Source organism: Carica papaya, chromosome 5 (genome assembly GCF_054855325.1).
Source record: "Carica papaya isolate Zhongbai chromosome 5, ASM5485532v1, whole genome shotgun sequence".
Classification (NCBI taxonomy): Eukaryota; Viridiplantae; Streptophyta; class Magnoliopsida; order Brassicales; family Caricaceae; genus Carica; species Carica papaya.
Window position 1 is genome coordinate 38,660,986 of NC_142313.1, and position 21,476 is coordinate 38,682,461.

General features: G+C 35.7%; 1 protein-coding gene across 1 annotated transcript; it reads right to left on the bottom strand.

Annotated features, from left to right (window-relative positions):
- Positions 1–354: 354 nt before the first annotated feature.
- Positions 355–19,701, bottom strand: LOC110807328 (pyrophosphate-energized membrane proton pump 3). The gene is made up of 15 exons (XM_022032430.2): positions 19,503–19,701; positions 15,917–16,269; positions 14,999–15,202; positions 11,955–12,106; positions 11,725–11,872; positions 11,514–11,646; positions 6,924–7,096; positions 5,812–5,932; positions 4,530–4,717; positions 3,869–4,306; positions 2,238–2,402; positions 2,000–2,155; positions 1,806–1,917; positions 1,284–1,503; positions 355–728 (listed from the first exon to the last, which is right to left on the bottom strand). The coding sequence occupies exons 2-15, from the start codon at positions 15,992–15,994 to the stop codon at positions 629–631; spliced, it is 2,388 nt and encodes a 795-aa protein (XP_021888122.1). The 5' UTR covers positions 15,995–16,269; positions 19,503–19,701; the 3' UTR covers positions 355–628.
- Between the last annotated feature and the right edge of the window lie 1,775 nt (positions 19,702–21,476).

Below are 21,476 nucleotides of genomic sequence, written 5' to 3' on the forward strand. Positions count from 1 at the left end.
TAATATTTATTGCATGGAAGTAACCTAGAAATAATGGTAATTCAAACAACTTCTACATTGTTATAATCTCCAGAAAGACACAATTTATGTGCTATAATCTTTGGAAACAAGATTTCTCTCAATGCTGGTAGTGATAGTGATGTAAGAAGTGGTTCAGAGGATTATATTTCATATGCTAAATGAATGTCCACAGGTTTCCACTTATCACATTATTGTAGAACATATGTAAGCAACACTCATTTTCGAACTCCTTCCAAGGATAGTGACTACTCACTTCCCTTCCATAATAACAGTTTGAATGGAGCATTTCAAATGGTTTGATCAACTTTTGAAACCAGTACATGAAATTATAAATAAACAAAAACAAGTATGCCCATTACCCGCTTTGTTAATGCCTCAAGTTAAGTGTTGCTGTAATGCTACTGAAAATTTTGAAACTCTACTGTAAATACTGGATTGAGCATTCTATTTAACATTTCTTATTCGAATGACGTAAAAAAAAAAACAAATTCATCAGGCACCCATGGTGTGCACCTACCTATATATGTGCAAAAAAATACCTAAAAGGACTAAGCGGGCTAGTGCGTCCCATCTGGAGGTGAGAACTTCAAGAAATTTGAACTTTGCTTCACAGAAAGACTGGAGCCATGACAAGTGTGATGGTAGCAAGCATTTTTATCAGGACATGAAGGGAAGGTCCTGCCGTGTCTTTGAATGGATCTCCCACACTGCATATTAAATAGAAACATATTTTAGGTTTTTGAAGACCAATAAACAAAGAAACTAAGACAACCAGGAAAAATATTTTCCCTGCCGAGTGATAGAACTGAAATTTTCCTCTACTCTTCGTGCCTTGGCGCAAACGAATTTAGCAGATAACAAAAAAAATTCTGTACCACATCATAAATCTCACCATAAGTGGAATATTGTTCATCTAGTTGAATGGCTGAAAACGTTTTTGAGCAGAGGATGCTTAAATCATTAGCAGCAAAGTTTTAGAAAAGCAAACTAAATTTGGCAATTTAATCAAAACCCCTCGACTCTGTAGGCCAACAGTAAGACAGAAGATCATCCAATATTGGCAGCTTTAGCCAAGGCCCAGAGACACCATCAATGCTGCCTCCATGACAAAAACTATACTCCAAAGCCATTAATTTCCATTCCCCGTCATCCTTATCATCATTATCATCTCATTATCATCATACTGAACTACTTCCTATCAGTACCATAATAATTCAGACCATGATGACAACATAGGAAAGACAAAAAAAAACACGACTTACGTATCTCCTGTAACTGCTGCCTTGTGAGAATCACTTCCTTTGCCACCAAGTGCCCCAGTCTCTATATATTTCTTCGCATTGTCCCATGCACCACCTGCTGTGTTCAGGAAAAGAGCCATTAAAATACCAGAGACTGTTGCAAACATCAGCATAGCAGCCACAACTTTAGCACCAAGCAGAGGCTGTCCTGTGTAGTATCCCAAAATCCGGAACAAAAAACCTGCAACAAATAAGCAGACATTATCAAACTCTTCCCAGACATAGCATCTAAGCATCACCAAGGGCCCATTTTAGAGACAAGAAATACCATGCACTCATTGTAGGACTGAACCTTAAGTACCTCTCTTTCATTTCAATCATACAAAAAGAACAAGCACACAAAACCAACAATGATTTCAACTTACACTTTATGCAATCAATTAATAGAACTTGTTACAAAATGCAATCCAATAACACCCAGTGAAGAATAAAAGGACAGGAATAACAACGAATAAATAACTGTAACAGGATTATTTAACCTACCAACAACAATAGGAGATACTATGGCTAAGGCACCAGGTTTTATCATCTCCCTCAAAGCTGCTGATGCTACAATGGCAACACAGCGACCGTAGTCCGGTTTCTCTTTATACTCCTGTTGAAAGCAAGTTACAGAAGTACTTCAATAAACACTGAAGTCATTTTCCAACAAAATGAACCAGACAAAAAAATCTCACCATGATACCAGGTCTCTCAATAAATTGTCTTCTTACTTCCTTGACAACTTCCTGAGCAGTTCGGCCAACTGCTGAACATGCCCATGCACTAAACAAATATATTAGCATGGAGCCCAACAATCCACCAACAAAAACTTCAGGAATAGCAATATCAACCTGCAAATAAGTATGGAAAAACATCATAACAGGACATGAATAAAAGTAAAAATAAATAAAAATAGAAAGTACACCTTCCCACCTGTTTAAAAGGCTCGTTGGCAAATGCAGATACCTCATCCATATAAGCACTAAACAAAAGGAATGACGCTAGAGCAGCAGATCCAATGGCAAAACCTTTGGTGGTGGCTTTAGTGGTATTTCCAACAGCATCAAGGACATCGGTGATCTCCCGAACACTCTCGGGCTGTAAAGACATTTACATCTAAATGAAACTACAAACTTAAGGAAAGATATAAATTTTCAGAGAATCAAGATTAACTAAAGTGAAATCCTTCTAGCAAAATGAGTGTCTATAAAATTATGTAAATTTTGACATTTCGAATTTTAGAGAAAAAAGAGGATGAAAACAATGAGGCAACTATTTTTATTTAGGAAATTTACATAGGCTTTTAGAAATTTCATTTTGCTTCCAATTTATAATAATAATTTAGTTTCTTATTTGAAGGTGCATTTTGCGCCCATGCAGGAGCATCATGTTAAGGCTTTTGGTCAGCCAACAATTAACAAATAAAAATTAGGGCTAGGCTATATTACAAATTGGACTAAAACATTTCTATTGCAATTTGGTTCTCTAATAACATATATGTTCAAATTTGTCCTTAAATTAGTCTAAGGACTTGATTGAAACATTTTGATACTTACAAGACCTTATTATAACTTTTTTTTTTAAAATAAAAAGTGTAAAGAATGATATTCATACGATACCAAGGGGGTACCACCCATATACCAAGAATTTACAATTGTGTAAGAATATCGAAAACTCTCCCAAAATCCTCCATCCCTATAATATCATGCCCCAAAAACACGGATCCAAAAAAATGCAACCATTTATCTCTTATTTTGGAAAACTCACCTTCAATACCCTCAAAAGCCCTACCATTTCTTTATTTCCATAATACCCAAAATATAGTAAGTGGAAAAGTTATCTTATTGTAACTAAGAATAACAAATAACAAGGACTATGGTTATGGGACTAAAATGGCGGACAAATTATTATTGAACTTTGAATCCAATATCTCTCATTTCTCCCTATGGTTCTCTTTCTCAAATTCCTATTCCTTAGCCTCCATTTGCTAGGTGAAAATATTATTCAATTTTTCTTTTCAAGATCGATACATGTTTATTCAGGAAAACACAGATGAAGATAGTGTACTTGTGGAGTAAATTATAGACAAAAATCTTTTTCTAAAACACTATTTTCTACGCCATTTTTTCTCCTCCCTCCTAGTTTCTTCTATTAATTCATTTTTTCTCCTCCCTCCTAGTTTCTTCTATTAATTCCCCATCTCTGATACTGGATTGTATATCTTACATCTATTGGTGTCTGTCCGGTCTGTCCTGCACCTGTCAGTGTCAATCGAGTCTATTCTACTTTAGGTACCATTTGTTTGGGCTGAACTTCTGGAGCTTTTAGAAGCTGACATTGGTGCCTTTTACTATAACCTGACTTAAGTGCTTTTAAACAAATCAAAGGTATTTCTGTTTATCTAAATGAACAAATTAGTTTGATCTGTTCCACATTGAGTAGAGAAATTGCAGTGTTTGTTTAAGCTGAAGCTAAAGTTAGCAGAGATAGCAAAGAAGTTTAAACAAACAGAGCCTTAGATCTATTGGCATCTATCCCACATTGAATTATTAGTCAACAAATACCTGCTGACTCATCTCTACAATTCCACCAGCATTATCAGCTATTGGGCCAAACATGTCCATTGTGAGAACATAAGCAGCAGTGCTGAGCATTCCCATTGTTGCTACCGCTGTGCCAAATAAACCACCAGTTGGATTTCCAGCTTCATCCACCAGCCCGGAGTTATGACCCAACCAGAAAGCAGAAACAATCGACACACTTATGACAATAACAGGAAGAGCAGTCGATTCCAGACCAAGACTAACTCCTGCAATTATGTTGGTCCCATGACCAGTGGAGCTCGAAAGAGCTAAAGTGCGAACAGGTTCATGCTTGTAGTCGGTATAATATTTGGTTATCCAGACAAAAACATATGCCGTGATGATACCGACCAGCCCACACAGTGCAAAGTTCAACCATGCAGAAGGAGCTTGTTCAGTATATAGCAACCAACGGGTCGACTGCAGATCATTTAAACAACAACAAGATATTTATCATTCAAAGAAAACCAAGAAACAATTCAAAATAAAACAATGTGGCAGGCTTCCTAATGGTAATAAGTTTACTATGTTCATAGTATTTTACCAATTAAATGCGTGAGAAAGAAGAGAGAATATTATATAGTAGGTCCAACTAACAATTAATTAAGAAAAGAAAATAAGTAGATTATAGATGACACATTACCGCAGCAAATGTAATGACAGCCAAAACTATGGTAACAGAATATCCTTTCTGAAGAATAGTCATTGGATCCTCAATTGGAACCTTCACACTGGAATCACGGGTGCCCCTAATTGAAAGTATTCCAACTGACGATATCACCAGGTCAAAAGAATGAACAACAAGAGGAAAAAGGATGAAACCAGATGGATCTGCAGAAAGAAAATAAAAGGGGGTGAGCCTGCTAAATGACATAGAACACCAAATTTTAACTGATAATGATCTCAAAGATTATGCAAAGCATCAAAAAATGGGAAAAAAGTTAATCTAATTTACCACAGAAGATTATGCCATAAAATACAATTTGACAGGGCCAAAGATGCAGCAATTTCGAAGTTCAATTCTTGTTATGGCTGATTCCAAATGCAACCCCGCTAAAAAGTGATTAGTAGTGAGTAGCTAGTAAAAATAATGACTGTGTTTTTGTCAAACATGACTCAAGCAGAAAATTATGCTGATAAGTGACACCAACGGAACATGTACAATTTCAAAGTTCAATTCTTGTTGTGGCTGATTCCAAATGCAAACCCGCCCAAAAGTGATTAGTAGTGAGTAGCTAGTAAAAATGACTGTGTTTTTGTCAAACATGACTCAAGCAGAAATATATGCTGATAAGTGAAAGAAACAAACATGGTTTTAACGGAAAAGAATTAGACTTCAACACTTGAAAAGACAATCAGCTTCACTATTTTGGCTTTACCATACTTGAGCATGATATTGATAGTAATATTGATTTTGCTTCTGTTGTAGACATACTTATCGATATGTGAATTTTGTACATGGGCGGTGCCCCTTTGGCACCAATCATCAGTACATTTCTATACTTTTCTTTCAAAGAAAAAAAAATATGCTGGTAAGTGACACCAACGGAACATCCAAAAATATGCTGATATATATGTTCAATACCTATGGTGGCCAGAAAAAACATTTATCTTCAGCCCATATAACTACAGTGACTTTGCAAAAACATGCCAACTTTCCTCTCAGCAAAGGGACAAAATTTGACACAATAAAACATCACACATATCTTCTTGAATTCCTATGCTTTTTGCTAACAAGCTAACCTTCTACTTGAACAAATTCCAAATGTGGGGTATTTTCGTTCAATATTCGCACATAGATCAGAAAACAAAAGATAGAAGATTTTCACGCAATGTTACAGGCACACATATCAAAATATGATACCATAAAAAAAAATCAACATTAAAAAGAAAAGGAAAAAAAACCAGCGCCAGCCAGGACTAACCTTCAATCTTACAACGTTGCGCCATTGTTCCACCAAGTATCATAGCACTGATAATCTCTGCCGCAATACTTTCAAAAAGATCTGCACCTCGGGCAGCACAATCGCCGACATTGTCTCCAACCTGTGAATGCCAAAAACAATATGTACAGACTTTTATGTGAACCATTTATATCAGAGAACGAATGAAGAGTTGCTGTTGCAGAAGAACAACAGATTTTCATGCTGCAAGTCCATAGATATTTCTTCAGTTATGTACAAGGATGAGCTCACTTAAACATTGTGTTTATTTCTCAAAAAGAAAAAACATGTGTTTACAACTTCCTCCTCTATACTTACATGTCACCAAATCTATCGGACAAGCTAGATTTGGCATTTCTTCATAACAAAACTAGATTCAGCAACTTGTTATCACATCATTGCAGAAATCTATGTGTTAGTTACATGTTTTTCTTTTCAACTATGCTCCATGGTTCAAAAATTCATGTTACATCACCCTTTCTAAATACATATAAGCCCTTTTCGTTCAGTTTCCATTCAATTCCTAGTAACTTCTAGTCCTAGTTTTTACGTTAGCCTTAATATGCATAATTAGAGCATTATTTTTTTAGTTAACCACACTATCAGTCATTATACTTTTTCAGATTTCTTTATATTTTTATAGAAAAAGAAGTATTATTAAGAAAATAAGAATATATTCTTGGAGAATAAGATATCATGATTTTGCATATCTCTTCAAAATATATGGACATTAGTAGAAATCAAGATAAAAAATAGTTTTTTATTGAGATAAAAGTATAGATAAGTAAAAATCAGGATAAAAAGTATTATACCGAGGTCAATAATTAGAACCATAAACAGCAATCTCTGAAAAAAATACAGATAAATAATGATAGGCTTATATCATAGATAGTGTACAATAGCAACATATATCGAGAAAAAATATGCTTAGATAAGCTTATATCACTAGCTAGTGACACAATAGTTTCTCATATTTCCATTTCCGAATAACATATCATGTATACTTACAAAGATCAACAGGAAATATAACTATTTGAAACACATTGATTAATACACCCTCAAATAAAGAAGTCAATAAAAGAGAGGAGTAATACCAAATCGGCAATAACAGCAGGATTTCGAGGATCATCTTCTGGTATTCCCTGCTCTACTTTTCCTACAAGGTCTGCCCCAACATCAGCTGCTTTGGTATATATCCCACCACCCAGCTGAGCAAAGAGGGCAACAAATGACGCTCCAAAACCATATCCAACAAGGAGAAGAGGCACTAGAAGTAACAATCAACATCCGAGCTTGAGAGTTAGAGAAGCTAAAAGTGCATATTAAGAAAACAGATGTATGTACGCATAATTACACAATCACATGTTGTTAGCCAATATGACTTTAAATAAGAAATAAGATTTTTAAACCAATGACAGGCCTATTTTAGTATTTCTGAAATAAGCTACATATCTCTAATAATACATAAAGATCACAATCACACAAATGGTGCATTTGGCTCTATGGTCAAGGTGTCCTCTTCGAAGGTCTATGCTGATTCGGCTTGCTCGTAAATCTACAACCTTCAACAGCAGATACACTGAACTTTGGCAGAGGGTTACTTTTTTGGCTGCCTTATGCTCAAAGCGCATCCGTTCTCCACTGAAAATGGGACGTTTTTATTAAAAGCACTGTTTTTTGTTTCTCTTTCCCTCTCTCTCCTCACAGTTGGGTTTTTTTTGGCTGTATTTTCTTTGCCTCATTTTGGAGGATAACTTATTTTTCTTCGCTGTAATTTCATTCTCTCTTTCTCAATAAAGTCTTCTTCTTTTATCAAAAAAACAATCATATCAATATCTCATAATAGTAAAATACACACATTTTAGGATACTCTAATTCTGCATCCCTATCCATGAATGCCTAAATTAAAACAAGTTCCCCCAGTCAAATTTTCAATTAGATAAAGCATTTTCTTTTTCACCATAATGATTTTTTTTTTTAAATAATGATCTTTTTCACCATAATGATAACAAAATCATGCAATTGAATTTCTTTTTTTTTTTTGAGATAAAAGTGAAAAGTGTTATTATGCACAAAGGTACAAAAGGATACCGTCCCTATACAAAATAATTATATATCAATCAAGTGGTCAATAACTATCCCAATATCTTCCCAATCTATTTTGTCATGACCTAACAAAATAGCATCAAAAGTCTTAGTCTATCTATCCCTAATGTTTATAATATCAATTTCAATTCCCTCAAAAGCCCTTGCATTCATCTCCCTACACACAACCCAAAAAATGGTAACCGGAATTAATAGCAATTGTTTTTTCTTTTTACATAAACCAACCCATGCCCACAATTCTTTACCTAAACTACCCACCATGACCCAAGTCATCCCCATAATACCGAACATATACTCCCAAATGCTGTGCACCGGCAGACACCAAAGTAACAAGTGGTTGCACGATCAGCTTTGCACATGTCAATGGTCAAGATTCTTTCTTTTACCACTTCCCATGTAAAGAAAACCATTCTAGGTGGAGCTTTTGACCTCCAAATTTTCTTGAAGGGTGCTGCCAAGACATTTTCATCATCGTTTTTGACAATGTAATTGTAATAAGATTTCACAGAAAAACTCCTGTTCTTTTCTGGTTTCCATATCCTCCTATCCCTCTGATTCCCCACCATAATATCAGCAAGGCAGAGAAGCAGATTGCAGTATTCTGCCTCTTCATCTTCCTTCAAGTTTCTTCTGACTTTAATACACCACCCATTTCCCCCATCTCCCTTCTCCTACGCCTTTTCCACTATTCCTCTCACAAGCTATTTCATAGATCCTAGGAAATTTGTCTTTCAGCTTGAAGTCACCAACCCACTCATCCTTCCAGAAATTAATGTCACTGTCATTGACCAACTGCCAACTGATGCAGTCCAAGAATCTGCTGCTGTTATCCCTGATCTTCTTCCACAGACTTGCCCCATGACACCTATACTTCCCTCTTCTCCCCCCATCCCTCTCCCAGTCACCCCATCTAGTCTCCACCACCTTTCTCCACAAGTTCCTACCGTCATTCACGAACCTCCAAAGCCATTTACCATGCAATGCAGAATTCAACTCCAAAATGGATCTTAACCCAAGTCCTCCCTTGTAAACGGGTTTCTTCACCTCCTCCCACTTTACTAAATGATATTTTCCATGTCCCTCATCATCACCCCAAAGAAATCTACATTGTATCCTTTCAAGTTTAGTAGCAATGTTAGCCGGGATAGTTACTATTGAAAGGTAGTAGATTGGTAAATTTGTTGAGGTACTTTTGATCAATATAAGCCTCCCACCTTTAGAAAGAAAGTTCCTATTCCACCCCGCAAGCCTTTTTCACATATCCACTATGGGATCCCAAGTTTTGGTATCTTCAAATTTCGCCCCTAATGGGAGCCCAAAGTATTTGATTGACAACGTGGTAATATTGCATCCCAACACTCTGACCATCTCCCTCTCATCCCCCTTATCACCAATTCTAACCATTTCAGTCTTTCTCAAATTTATCCTCAAACCCGACACCATTTGGAAGCAATTGAGAAGGCACCTCAAGTGAATAAGCGAGGATAGGTCCGGTTCACAAAAACTTAACGCATTATCAGTAAAAAATAAATGGGATACCTTCACCGCGAACTCCCCAACCCCAACCGAGAGGCTCTTTATCACATTCAGTTCACCGGCCCTTTCCATAAGTGTACTAAAGACTTCCATAACCATGAGAAGTAGCAAGGGCGATAAAGGGTCCCTTTGACGAAGACCTCTAGAGGCCTTAAAGAAAGATGAAGGGCCACCATTCACCATCACGGCAAAAGAAGTTATTGAGATGCAAATCTTCATTCATTTCCTCCACCTACTCCCGAAACCCATGCTCTCCAACATACATAGAAAAAAATCCCAACACACCCTATCGTAAGCCTTCTCCATATCAATTTTGCAAATGATACCCTTTTTTTCTGCCCCACCAGGTCGTCCACTACTTCATTCACTACCATAACCACATCAAGAATTTGCCTACTTTCAACAAAAGCGTTTTGGTTCTCTCCAATAACTTCCCCCATTACCTTGGACATTCTTTTAGCCAAAACCTTGGAGACCAGTTTATACAAGCTACCCACAAGGCTTATAGCCTACAAGCTTTGATATTTTTGGCCCCAACAACCTTAGAAATGACCACCAAGAAACTAGAGTTTATGGGTTGCACAAAAGCTCCAGTTCTGTGAAATTCATGAAAAACAGCCATAACATCATCCTTAATGACGTTTCAAAACTCTTGATAGAACTTCATGTTGAAGCCGTCGGGCCTCGGGGCCTTGTCCCCATTACATTCCCCCAAACAGCCCCATACCTTTTCCTCAGTAAAAGGGGCCTCCAGACTCTCCCTGTTGTCGGCCGTAAGCTGTTTGAAGGACAACTCATCCAGCCTAGGTCTTCTCTCCTCATCTTTATAAAGATGCTGGAAGTAAATCATAGCTCTCTCCCTCAAAGCAGCATTCCCCTTCACCGGCTCCTCATCAGAAAACATCTCCTCCACATAATTGTTTTTCCTTCTAAAATTGGCCAAACTATGGAGGTATTTGGTGTTTCTATCTCCCTCCTTTAGTCATTTTTCCCTAGCCTTTTGCCTCCAAGAGATAGCTTCCATATTCAAATTGGCAGTAATTTCTTTTTTCAAAACAACTCCTCTCCCTTTCCCCCTGCCCTAACAAACCCTCCAGTTCCCTGCAATTGAATTTCTTAATCTAGATTTTTTCTGAAGGCCCATATGGCATCAAGGGACTAGAGATTTTGGAATTTCTGCACCACATATCTGCTTGCCGTTTTTTTTTTTCTAATGATAAAAGATCATCATTAGGGAAGAGAGTAACAAAAAACAAAAGGATAAGACATCCAATCAACAAGAATATTTCGCTGTCTATTCTGCATACAGACTAGTCCATTATTCTTTGTTGAACTTTAGTAGTTTCAGCCATTTATCTAGCTTTGGTTTATTTTTATTTGTTTCCTTTTGGTGGACACCTAGTCCACCTGTAATGTATCTCTTTTGGCCTCCTTTCTAATAATGCTTCATTTCTCGCTAAAGAATAATGAACATGTTCATTCCCATTATGGAAAGCGAAATATAGTGATATTACCACGCAATCTCTGAGGTCCTAGATCTAGTATTGAAAAGCAAATCACATTCAGACCTTTTTATCTAAAAAGATTCTAGAAATTTAAAGCCTTTATTTTCTCATTACAGCTATAGTTCTAAATTTGATAAACTGGGTGTTTGTAATTCTTACAAACAAAAACATTTCTTTGCTTTTTTGAAATACAAACAAAAACATTTCTTATATTGGCATTAACCAACAGAAGGGAGTCTGCATCCTACGGTATTAAAAACTAGAGAACTCTTCCAAGTTTTTAAACTTTAATATGCATGCCTACTTTTGCTAGGCTCTTGGGAAATGGCATAGTCTACTCAAACAGGAAGCATGTTATACTAATGTTTGTGCACTTTTTAGCATTCTGGACTTGATACGAGAAACCAACCAACCAATGCTGTTAAAGGTTCCAATGTTTAAACCATAAAATGATACCAACAAATCATGGACATGTGAAATCAAGTTTTGTAATAGTACAACAGAAAAAATTCATGAAAAGACAAAGTGAGGACATACAATCAGTAACCTTCATCGAACCCGGTGTATCAACGCCCAATAGAACATAAAATATTGCATAGAGTATGGCTATACCGATAACAGCCATACCAACAACCACCAAGGCTGAGAAACCACCAGCTCGAACAGCTATCTGCACATTTTTGCCAATTTTTAAGACATGAACATGAATCTAAAGTAGTTGACAAAGCAATTGACTACCGTCAACAACCTGCAATGCCTCTCTTGCAGATCGTCTTGCAGCACTTGAGACCCGAACATTTGCACGAACTGATACCCACATTCCAACATATCCTGCAATACCTGAACATAGAGCCCCCAAAAGAAATGCAGCAACAGTAATAAATGCAGATGTTGACCTGAACCAGCAAAAGCATTTATCATCAGGGTAAAAACCACAAGAAAACGTTCATTATTGGCATTTGTGAAATATGCTGTCACCTTCCTAAACCAGATGCCTCTTGTTGGGGAGTTGTGCTCCGGAATAGATATATGCTAAGGATTACCAAGGCCAGCAAGAACGCCATCTTAGAGATAGTCCCATACTGAGTTCTGAAGAAGCCTTCAGCTCCATCACGTATAGCGTCTGATATCTAGGACATAAAAGAATAATCTCAGAACAGATAAAACGTTTTTAGCATGATGAAGCTATCTTACTTGGGATTTTCTTTTATTGTTTAGTACTTCATCTCCTCCAATGCTCTCACCCAAAACAAAAAAAAAAAAAAAAACTACAGATTTATTACATAAATCAGTCTGCGTTACTTTACTCTATCTAAAGCAATTTCCCTAGTTACCTTTACAATTTTTTCCTTAGATTTACCACAGAGGGAAAAAAATTGTAGAGTGGCTAGAAGAAGAATGGGGGGGAAAGAACGAATGCATTGTTGTGATTTAGAAATCCCAAGGTCCTTAAGCAGGAAAAGAAACAGTGAGCCAGGAAGAAAGTGAAACAAACAGGGCATCAATAAGAAGCCACTGTGATCAACGACATCCATTGGGGGCTGGGCATAGACACCCTACCCCACATGATAATAAAGCACCAAGGAAGTGCAACTCAAGTACAAAAAGCCTTACACATCAATCAAAATATCCATGAGGTCCCCAAGACCTCACCAAAAAATAAGATGACTCTTCAATAAAAAACCCAGGGTCTCAGACCATCACTTCCTAACACTATTAAGGGGACAAAGCCATCAAAAGCCTTTTTTTTTTGTTATGTTCTAGTATCCTAGATCTTGTAATCGATTCTTTTATGCTAAAATCAAATTGTGAAGAAACAGAAGCTTTCTGTTTCTTCCTTCCTTTCTGACCTATTTTCAATGAATGTCTGGCTCATTAGAGAGAACTCAAAAATCTCCAAGCATTCAAACTATTCAAGTAACTTACTTTAACAATTTTCTGGATGGAGTGAAACAATAAAATGTGTTTCCATCATTCTGTGGCACCGTTAAATAGTGGCAAATCCACCATTTATGTGGCAAACACTAGTGAAACAATAAAAATGCCTTTCCATCGTTCCGTTCACCACTTTAGCTTGCCCATTAGATTATGGTGACAGGCTGAACTAAAGGAAAAGTTTGACCTCTCCCAACCAAATCAACTTAATCTAAAAGAGACTAGTAGAAGTCCCATCTTTGCAATTCACCATGGTCTAAAGCAACTTATGCAACTTGAAAGCAGAATCCAAACACAGGTGAGCAACGAAAACTGGCACATAAGGAGGAGAAACAGGTATGACATGTGCATTTTTGGAAAAAGAATCCAGTGACAACCACTAAAACTTGCTTAACCACAAAATCTATAGAAATTTCAGCCCAAACAAGAAGTGAACAACTGGAAAAGTCCGCTGGCAAAGTGAAGGTCCTGAAGTTGCTGCCCCATCCCTTTCCAACATAAATCAGCCACAAGCCTCTTCAAGTTCTGTAAATCCCTCATGGTATTGATTATGAAGGGGAGAAAGAATGGCAGGAATAAGGGGAGATTCATGAGACATATAAACCATTTTTTAGCAACAATCAGGCCTTTTTTTACCTCCCAATCACCATGCAACACAATCCGAAAAATTTACTACTGTAATAGTTGTAACACCAGTAATTACCTAACTTCTTTTCAGATTGCATCAAGTAAATCTTAGTGAGGCATATACTCCGCTGCCAATAGTGTTGAATCTTCTGATTTTTCAAGGATGGGCATAGGTCGAGGTGTCAAAGTGGCTTGGAACATCATCAAGAGGCCGAGGTGTCAAAGTGGCCTTAGCATTCAATCTTTAACAAGCTTCAACAAAGCTTTATTAGCTAAATGGCAACACAGATTCTTATCATGCATGGACTCACAATGGTAGGATCTTATTGAAGCTAAACTTAATATCACTGCAGAAGGTTTGGGCACTAGAAAAGGTAGGGAATCCTTCTAGTACAGCCCTTGGAAATCGATTGGTAAAGACTGGTTGGAAGTGTTCTCTAAGATCCATTTGTTGTGGGGAATGGCAAGCTGGTCCATTTTTTCAAAAGATCCTAGGTGTGATGATAGGCCTTCAAAGGATAAGTATCCTTTGGTTTTCTCTATTGCTAGGTTCAAGTATGCAAAGAGGAAGACTATTTTGAAGTGCTTAGATGCAGAATTCAATGGTTCCCACCTCTCCTCCAGAACCTAAACGAGTGAGAAATTAGGGAGTGGACTATTACTTTACCACCCTAGACTTATAGCCCCAATCCATCCAGCAAAAGATGATACCCTGATTTGGAAGCTCTAAGGAAATTGTTCTCTCTCATCCCTCTAGTTGTGTTTTGGGTACTATGGAAAAAGAGAACTTTCCAGAACCCCTTTTGTGGGTTTTAGGGATTGTTTGCTTCGGTTAAATCTTTTGCATAGAGGTCTCCCATCATTACTAAGGCTGATTTTTAGACCTCTTTTATCTGTTGGCTAATGAACATTCATAATTTAGTAGCTGATTTTGTACATCTTTATGATGTATTGGCTAATGACCAGTTGCAATTTTGTAGATGGGTGCCACCCTGTGGTGCATTGTTAATGAACCCCTTGTCACTTCAGAAATAAAAACAAGGCCACTGTCGCTCATCCCTTTGACTATCTTTTGGTTCTTATGGAGCAAAGACGCAAAAGAGCTTATTAGGTCATTTGTTCTCCTTTAGATAGAATTAGATTTTTTTGTTTCTAGTTTTTCATATTTTGTTTAAGGATCACGTGCACCTAAATGGAGATGTTTATGGACTATTCTGTCACATTCTTTTATGTAAATTCTTTGTACTTGGGAAGCATCCCGTTAATTCCTTGTGAATGATTTTTTTTTGTCACTTAAAAAAGAACAAAAGATAATGCTTCTATCAATTACCTGTTGTAGATTGAAGAAGTATATAAGAAGGCACAAGATGATTAATATTTACCTTCTTATTCTTTTATATCGGTACAGAAATATATATATTTGACACATAAATTAACTACATTAGCGAAAAAAAAGGTACCTGAGCCATCTCAAGAGGTCCTTCATCCTTTGACAGCACCCACTTTGTGAGATATATTGACAAAATGAAGCTGATAATACATATTGTGAAGACAAAGATAATGACAGGAGAAGTACGTGCTCCAATGTAGAAGATTGCCCCAAAGCCCAAAAGCAAAATTATCAAAAGAACACGAACATTTATTCCCATAAAAAAGCGAAATATCTGCATAATGGAACAATTAATGAGATCTGTAGGATGGAAAGAAGAAAAGCTAGAATGAGTAAATAAGATAAAAGGAACAGAAAGCATACAACCTAAATTCTATATGGAATCCTTTTTATTCAGAAAAGGAAAGAAGAAGTGGTAGAACATGGCAATGAGGGTGTATAACTGATATGTAAGTAGGGTGAGCAGGAGTCAAGATATCTATTAAATTCTTTAGATCCTCAGTTCAGTATGGAATCCTAAAGAAACATGAATTTTCTATGGAAACCCAATTGAAAAGGAAGGAAAAAGGAAGGTAAATCAGTTGCAAAGATGATTAAGTCATTTAATGATGCAGCAGTTATTTTTTAACCTTCTATGCACCGGTATAGTTATGACCTGCAGGTCATAGTGCATCTAGGTGTCAGCAGTTCTCTTCTGTTTCAAAGATGTTTGCAAATATTAAGTGCTAGTGGTATTTCCTTAATTGGCAGATTTTTTAGATAAGGCCGAGTGTATGACTTGCTGTCCTATTTTTATGCTAATTACATTACTAGGCCTCACTACAAGGTGGAAATTGCTAGCTCAAAGAATAGAATATCACCAAATTTCCATAATGATAAATCAAGTCTCTTTATCAACATAGTTTTATATCCATTTTCTTGCTGACACAATTTTGTTCCCTTTGGTTTTGTGTGTTAAAACAAGTAAAATGAATATCCAGGTCCTTACCAGCGGGTTATAGGGCTTGCTGCGCATGTTGGGGAAAGACCTTAGCCTATTGCCACTCTCAACATCATCATCCATCATAATGATTTGAGACAAATTTGATCTCCGGGCAATAGGAGAGGGGTTATGCTCGCCACTTTGGGGCAAGTCACCCCCTGAACTTGGTCGCTGTATTTTTTTATGTTTTACTTTCTCCACAAAATATGATTGCCTCCACTCACAAGAGTAAGAAAGTCATGCTATATTTTGATGAAACAGTTGCATCCCAGGATGATTCGTTCTCAAACTTCCCTTTTTGATACTAAGTTTAGACAAGATGTCTTCCTGCTAGAGCCCTTGAACACCAATCAAATTTCCTGAGAAAGTAAATAGATTATGAGTTGTGCTGCATAAATTTCAATGCTTCTTCAAATTTTATTGCGTAATAGCAAGAAACCAATGAGAAAATATCAGCATTGCATCAGCAGTCCCTTGGTTCACATGCATCATATCATAGTATCCAGTTGTCGCTCGTATTTAGAGAGAGATTACTATTTACAAGAGGATCAGACTGAACAGAACTATAATATCCCCAATCCCACCCCCAAAAAAAACACAAGAAAAAAAAATAAAAAAGTGATGTCAAATATGGGTGTTATCCTGGCAAAGCCATTGTGAGTTCATTCATCGTTGCAGAGCGCAAGCAACACCCTCTGGTACAGTTCAATACTTTTGGGTCCAGGACAGTTCTTTATTATGGAGAACATTCTATTAATTCTGGATTTCCTCTTTCCACTAGATAAAGAAACCTTAATTGTAAGATTCAATTCTTCATTTAGTGAAAGCTTTTGCAGTTGGCTTCATAGAGTAGGTACATCACTAAACCATGTTAAAATTATCTTTGTTTCTCCCTCGCATTTGTGCTTTAGTTCGTGTGTGCTGCAATAGTATTTTCTTTGCTATAACACATTCAAAAAAACACAAACTTTTTAACCAGGCAAAATTAGAAGTGAAGTGAAATAAAGTGCTTCACCCTAATATACCGATTAAAAGGATAGTTCATTAGCAAAAGAGAGAAGAAAAAACACTAATAGTGAGTAATCAATTGTACCATAATCATAAATATAATAAATACATGTAAAAGTTATAACTACTTAACAACAAGTAAAACAAACATAAAAGGAAGATACCAAATGTCCAATACTATAACTTGTTGAAAAACAAAGGAAAAGAATTTCTTAAAACCATCATGATAATAGCATAGCTAAAGTCTTTCAATAAGTAAAATTTGTGGGTAGTAGCTATTTTTGCTGGTGAAGTTCCTTTTTGTGCATGGGATCTACAACCAAATTTCACTCACAAGTTATATCTAACATTGTATAGGCTATTTCTCAAAAAGAAAAAAAAAATTTACAAAAGCTAAAAGAAAGATGTACCTCCATTATCTAAACAATAGGTAAAAGGGGCCTGCTTTCAGACTAAAAGGCAGTTAATATTCTTTTTTTTTTCTGTCTCTGACAGAAGAAGTATTATTAAGAAAAAAAAAAGAGAATAAACACAATCACGGAGAATAAGACATCCTCTTCACAGAAAAAGGAAAAGGTAAACCAAGGCGCATTCAAAAGCAATACAGATAAATAAAAAGCAACATCCTGTGTGAGGCCGAATGACTGCCTACAATATGTCATTTATAATAGAACAGATAGCATAATGAATAATAATAAACGGATAGTTTAACTCCATCTTAAAATATTGTCATTTCTTTTTACAAGAATGATCAAGAGTTGCGTCGACGAGTGGAAATTCAATGACTTAGTAGATTGGGAAAATAAAAGAACAGCGAAAGAGCACAAGGGAAATATTTTTTTTGTTGAAAGGCAAGACAAGGAAAATATTGAGAAAAGGGAGAAAGAATACAAGGGAATAAAGAAGTAGAATTCCAATAACTATGATGGAGAGATAGAACAAGAGAGAAATAGAAAAATAAGACCGAGATAGAAAATAAAATGTGCTCTACTAACACTTTAAGTAGGATATTATTTAATGATTCCAAATCACTAGTAAATAACATTAACAGGCAGCATTATTTTAACCAAGTTTACGATAGAACCAGAAGAGACTACGAGAGGAAGAGAGAAAAGATAAAGGTGAGGGGAACAGGGAGAGGGGAGAGACAAATAAAGGAAAAGAAAAGAGTTGAATAAAGGGCGAGAAACTAGAATTTAAAGAAATAAATGCTTCAGTTCTATTCCAATAACAATATCTCCACATTATATCGAATATCTTGTATGTAGGCAAAATGGGTGCCAAGAGATCCAGAAGAAGCAATCTTAGCAAAAAGAAATATTGGCCATGAGATTGCCATCATCTTTCATCCAATAAGAGGTGGCAAGTTAGAAACTTTTGGTTGCCACCTCCTTTGGCCACCATATCTAGCCCATAAGACGGCACAGGTTGGTAACTTATGGCTGGCACCCTCTTTAAGACATTCAAAGCCTAATACCTAAAGTACCAATAGAAAATAAGATGCTACATCATTCTACCACTAGTAAGATCTCACCTCATCCTGAAAAAATAAACCAACAAGATTCAACCAAAATAACTCATAAATCTAGGTCATATTCCAAAATAGCTTAAACATGTACAGAGTTCACGTAATGTTTACATATTATAAAAACACTTTTTGGTGCTTAAAGAAATTCAACCTTCACTTGTTCCCGTTCTATATCAGTTTGGCATTTCCAGAAATGCAACATCATTAAAGTTCTCCAAGAGTTGGGATTAGCATGCTAAATAAACTAAGATTGCAAGAAAGAGAAAAAAATATGATGGATACTACAACAATAAGTATTCCCAGTTTTCCATGGGTAGTTTACATTAGCATGCATGAATTTCAAATAATTTAGGTTAAAATGATATTTGCACTAAACGCCAAATGAACTTATGATGTACTAATCATCAAGGATAAACACGTGCCATAGGGCACCGAGTGGGTTCCAATAGAGAAGAAACAAATCCATCCCTTGATAATCAAGAAGCAAATTACAGTACAAACTAATGCGATAACATAGAAAAATTACTTACTCCCATGATCTCCTTTTCCACTTTAAGGTTCATAAACACTGGACTTGACCGCCTCCCCCATCTCTCTTTTTTTCTTTTCCAATTGTCCACATTATCATTACTTTCTCTCATCCCATCACTAACACCACCCCCATCGCAAAATTTTACACATTTTAATTTCCCACATTTCCTCAGGAACCAAGTATAAATGGAATGCAATTGTGAAATTGAGAAAATTACAGGAAAAACCACACACACAGACACACACAGAAGTACGATCATCACAGTTCCAACAGTCGATCACATCAAAAACCTAAGATCTATCAATCAAAAACGAAAAACAAAAGTCCTAAAATCTAATTGAGTAGTCCGATTTAGTCTAACCAAGCATGCCCAACTCATCACAAAACCGATCAGATCTGCAGCAATGCTCACTACAAACAACCTCGGATCTAAATCACAAGAAACATTTCCAGAAAAAAGAGGAAAACGAAGAGAAAATTCGCATCAATACCACCATCAACACACGAGAAATGTGTAAATTTACCGTCGAAACTGGTTGGATGATATGCAACCGCCGTAAACGGAAGGTTGCTGGGCTTCAAGCACGTCGATTCTCTCTCGTCACCTCTGCGGCTCTACAAAATTTGCAGACTTGAGATTTTAGAAATAAAAAATATTGACTTGCCGAGAAGAAAAATGTATTTCTGCAAATAATTATGTTTTCGGTGGGCAATTTTCAGTCATAATCTTATGGTATTAAACCCGCTTTCAATTTATTGCCCGTTTTTAGACACTAATTGCCATGCCACGTAAGCACTAGCCCAACATTGAAGAAAAATGTGTAAATTGTATTTAAAATCTAGTTTTAACCTAAAAACCATGTTCGGCCAAACTAAAGTAGGTTCTACCTCCAAGCTTTAAATCTAATCAGAAATAGTCTTTGATACGGACCAAAAATATAAAACATTTTTTTTAAAAAAAAAAGAAGTTAAATTGATCACCAACTGCTGAACATCTAATTTAATCTCTATTGTCTTAAATCTCGAGTTCACATTTTTAGTTGATTAGGAGCTCAAATAAATCCATCCATAACCTTAATTCATTCACAAATCATAACATTAATGTATCTATCCTACAACAACTAACGCATTCTCTCGCTTAATCTTTCATTTTCTCTCTTCAACTTTTATTGATAGTGATCGAAGAAAAACTTTTTTTCCAATAGCAAGTGTAATAATCAAATAAGTGCATGTAGAGTATCGTTCCCAAAATAAAATTATTTTGATATGATTTTGTAGTTCATCATACTTTTAATGTTAGTTAAGGCAAACTAAACCATGAGTTGATTGATTAATTAAACTAAAAAGAAATAAAATTAAATCTAAGCTACCTAAGCCATAATAAATTTTTATCAAAGATATATGGAAGTTTATTTCATGTACATCGTCTATCAAGAATATTTATAAATTAAATTTAGTTGTTATTATACATGCGATGATAGATTTTTTATAATTTAACATAACTTTTTATGTTACTGTTAACTACCAAACAAGAGAATCAATCTTCAAATACTATTTTCAGGTCGTCTCCTTAATTAAGTGTTAATTAAATAAATATTATATTTTTTGAAATTTTTACAGTTAATTGTCTCTCTAGAGTTAAACTAAACTGAACTTATAAAATTTGAATGTCCTTTTTGGTTTCTTATTCAACCTTATAGTGTATCATACACACTGTTTGAGTAAATTTTCTCAAAAATCGATCTAGTATACAATTAATTTTCATGAACATGGTTTCTTCTTTCAATACTTCATCATAAACATATTAATAATCTCAATACTAAAAATTATTAAGTTCAACAAAACACAATCATCACGCACAATATACAAACTAGATATTAATTCGCTAAACCTAAAATATAAGGTTTGAATCCATTAATCCCCAATAAATAGAATTACTTCATATTGTTGATAAAGTACAAATCTTTAATAGAGAAATAAATCCTAAACATCATCATTGCAATTACAAAGAAGAGAAAGAAAAACTTAGTGTGTATAGAAGTTCCTTTACAAGATTCTATAATCTTACTTCTCTTGAACTTCAGCTTTACTAATGTGCCTCACTTTTTTCTTTAAAGAATTCTCCTTAGAAAAATACTTATAATAGTTACCTAAACTTTAAAACTAAAACTATGAAGAACTATGCAGCTACATAATGTCATATATTATCGTTTCTCCATCTCTTCTTCTTTAATTATCTTCACAAAATAGGCTTTTAAAAAAACAATTTAGCAACTTTTTTCTTATGTAATTGTGCTACAATGAGATTTTCATAACTATAGTGCTTAAATGTGGCGCTTGCTCTTGTCCTCAACATTATTATGTCTACTGCAACACCAAAATTCTCACTGTAGCAGTGAACCTTCTATTAAGCAAGCTACAACAACCTGGTTACCATGTTGACGCAAAAAGCTCTATAATTTTGTTGCTATAGCGCCTTTCATTCTAGAATTTGTTTG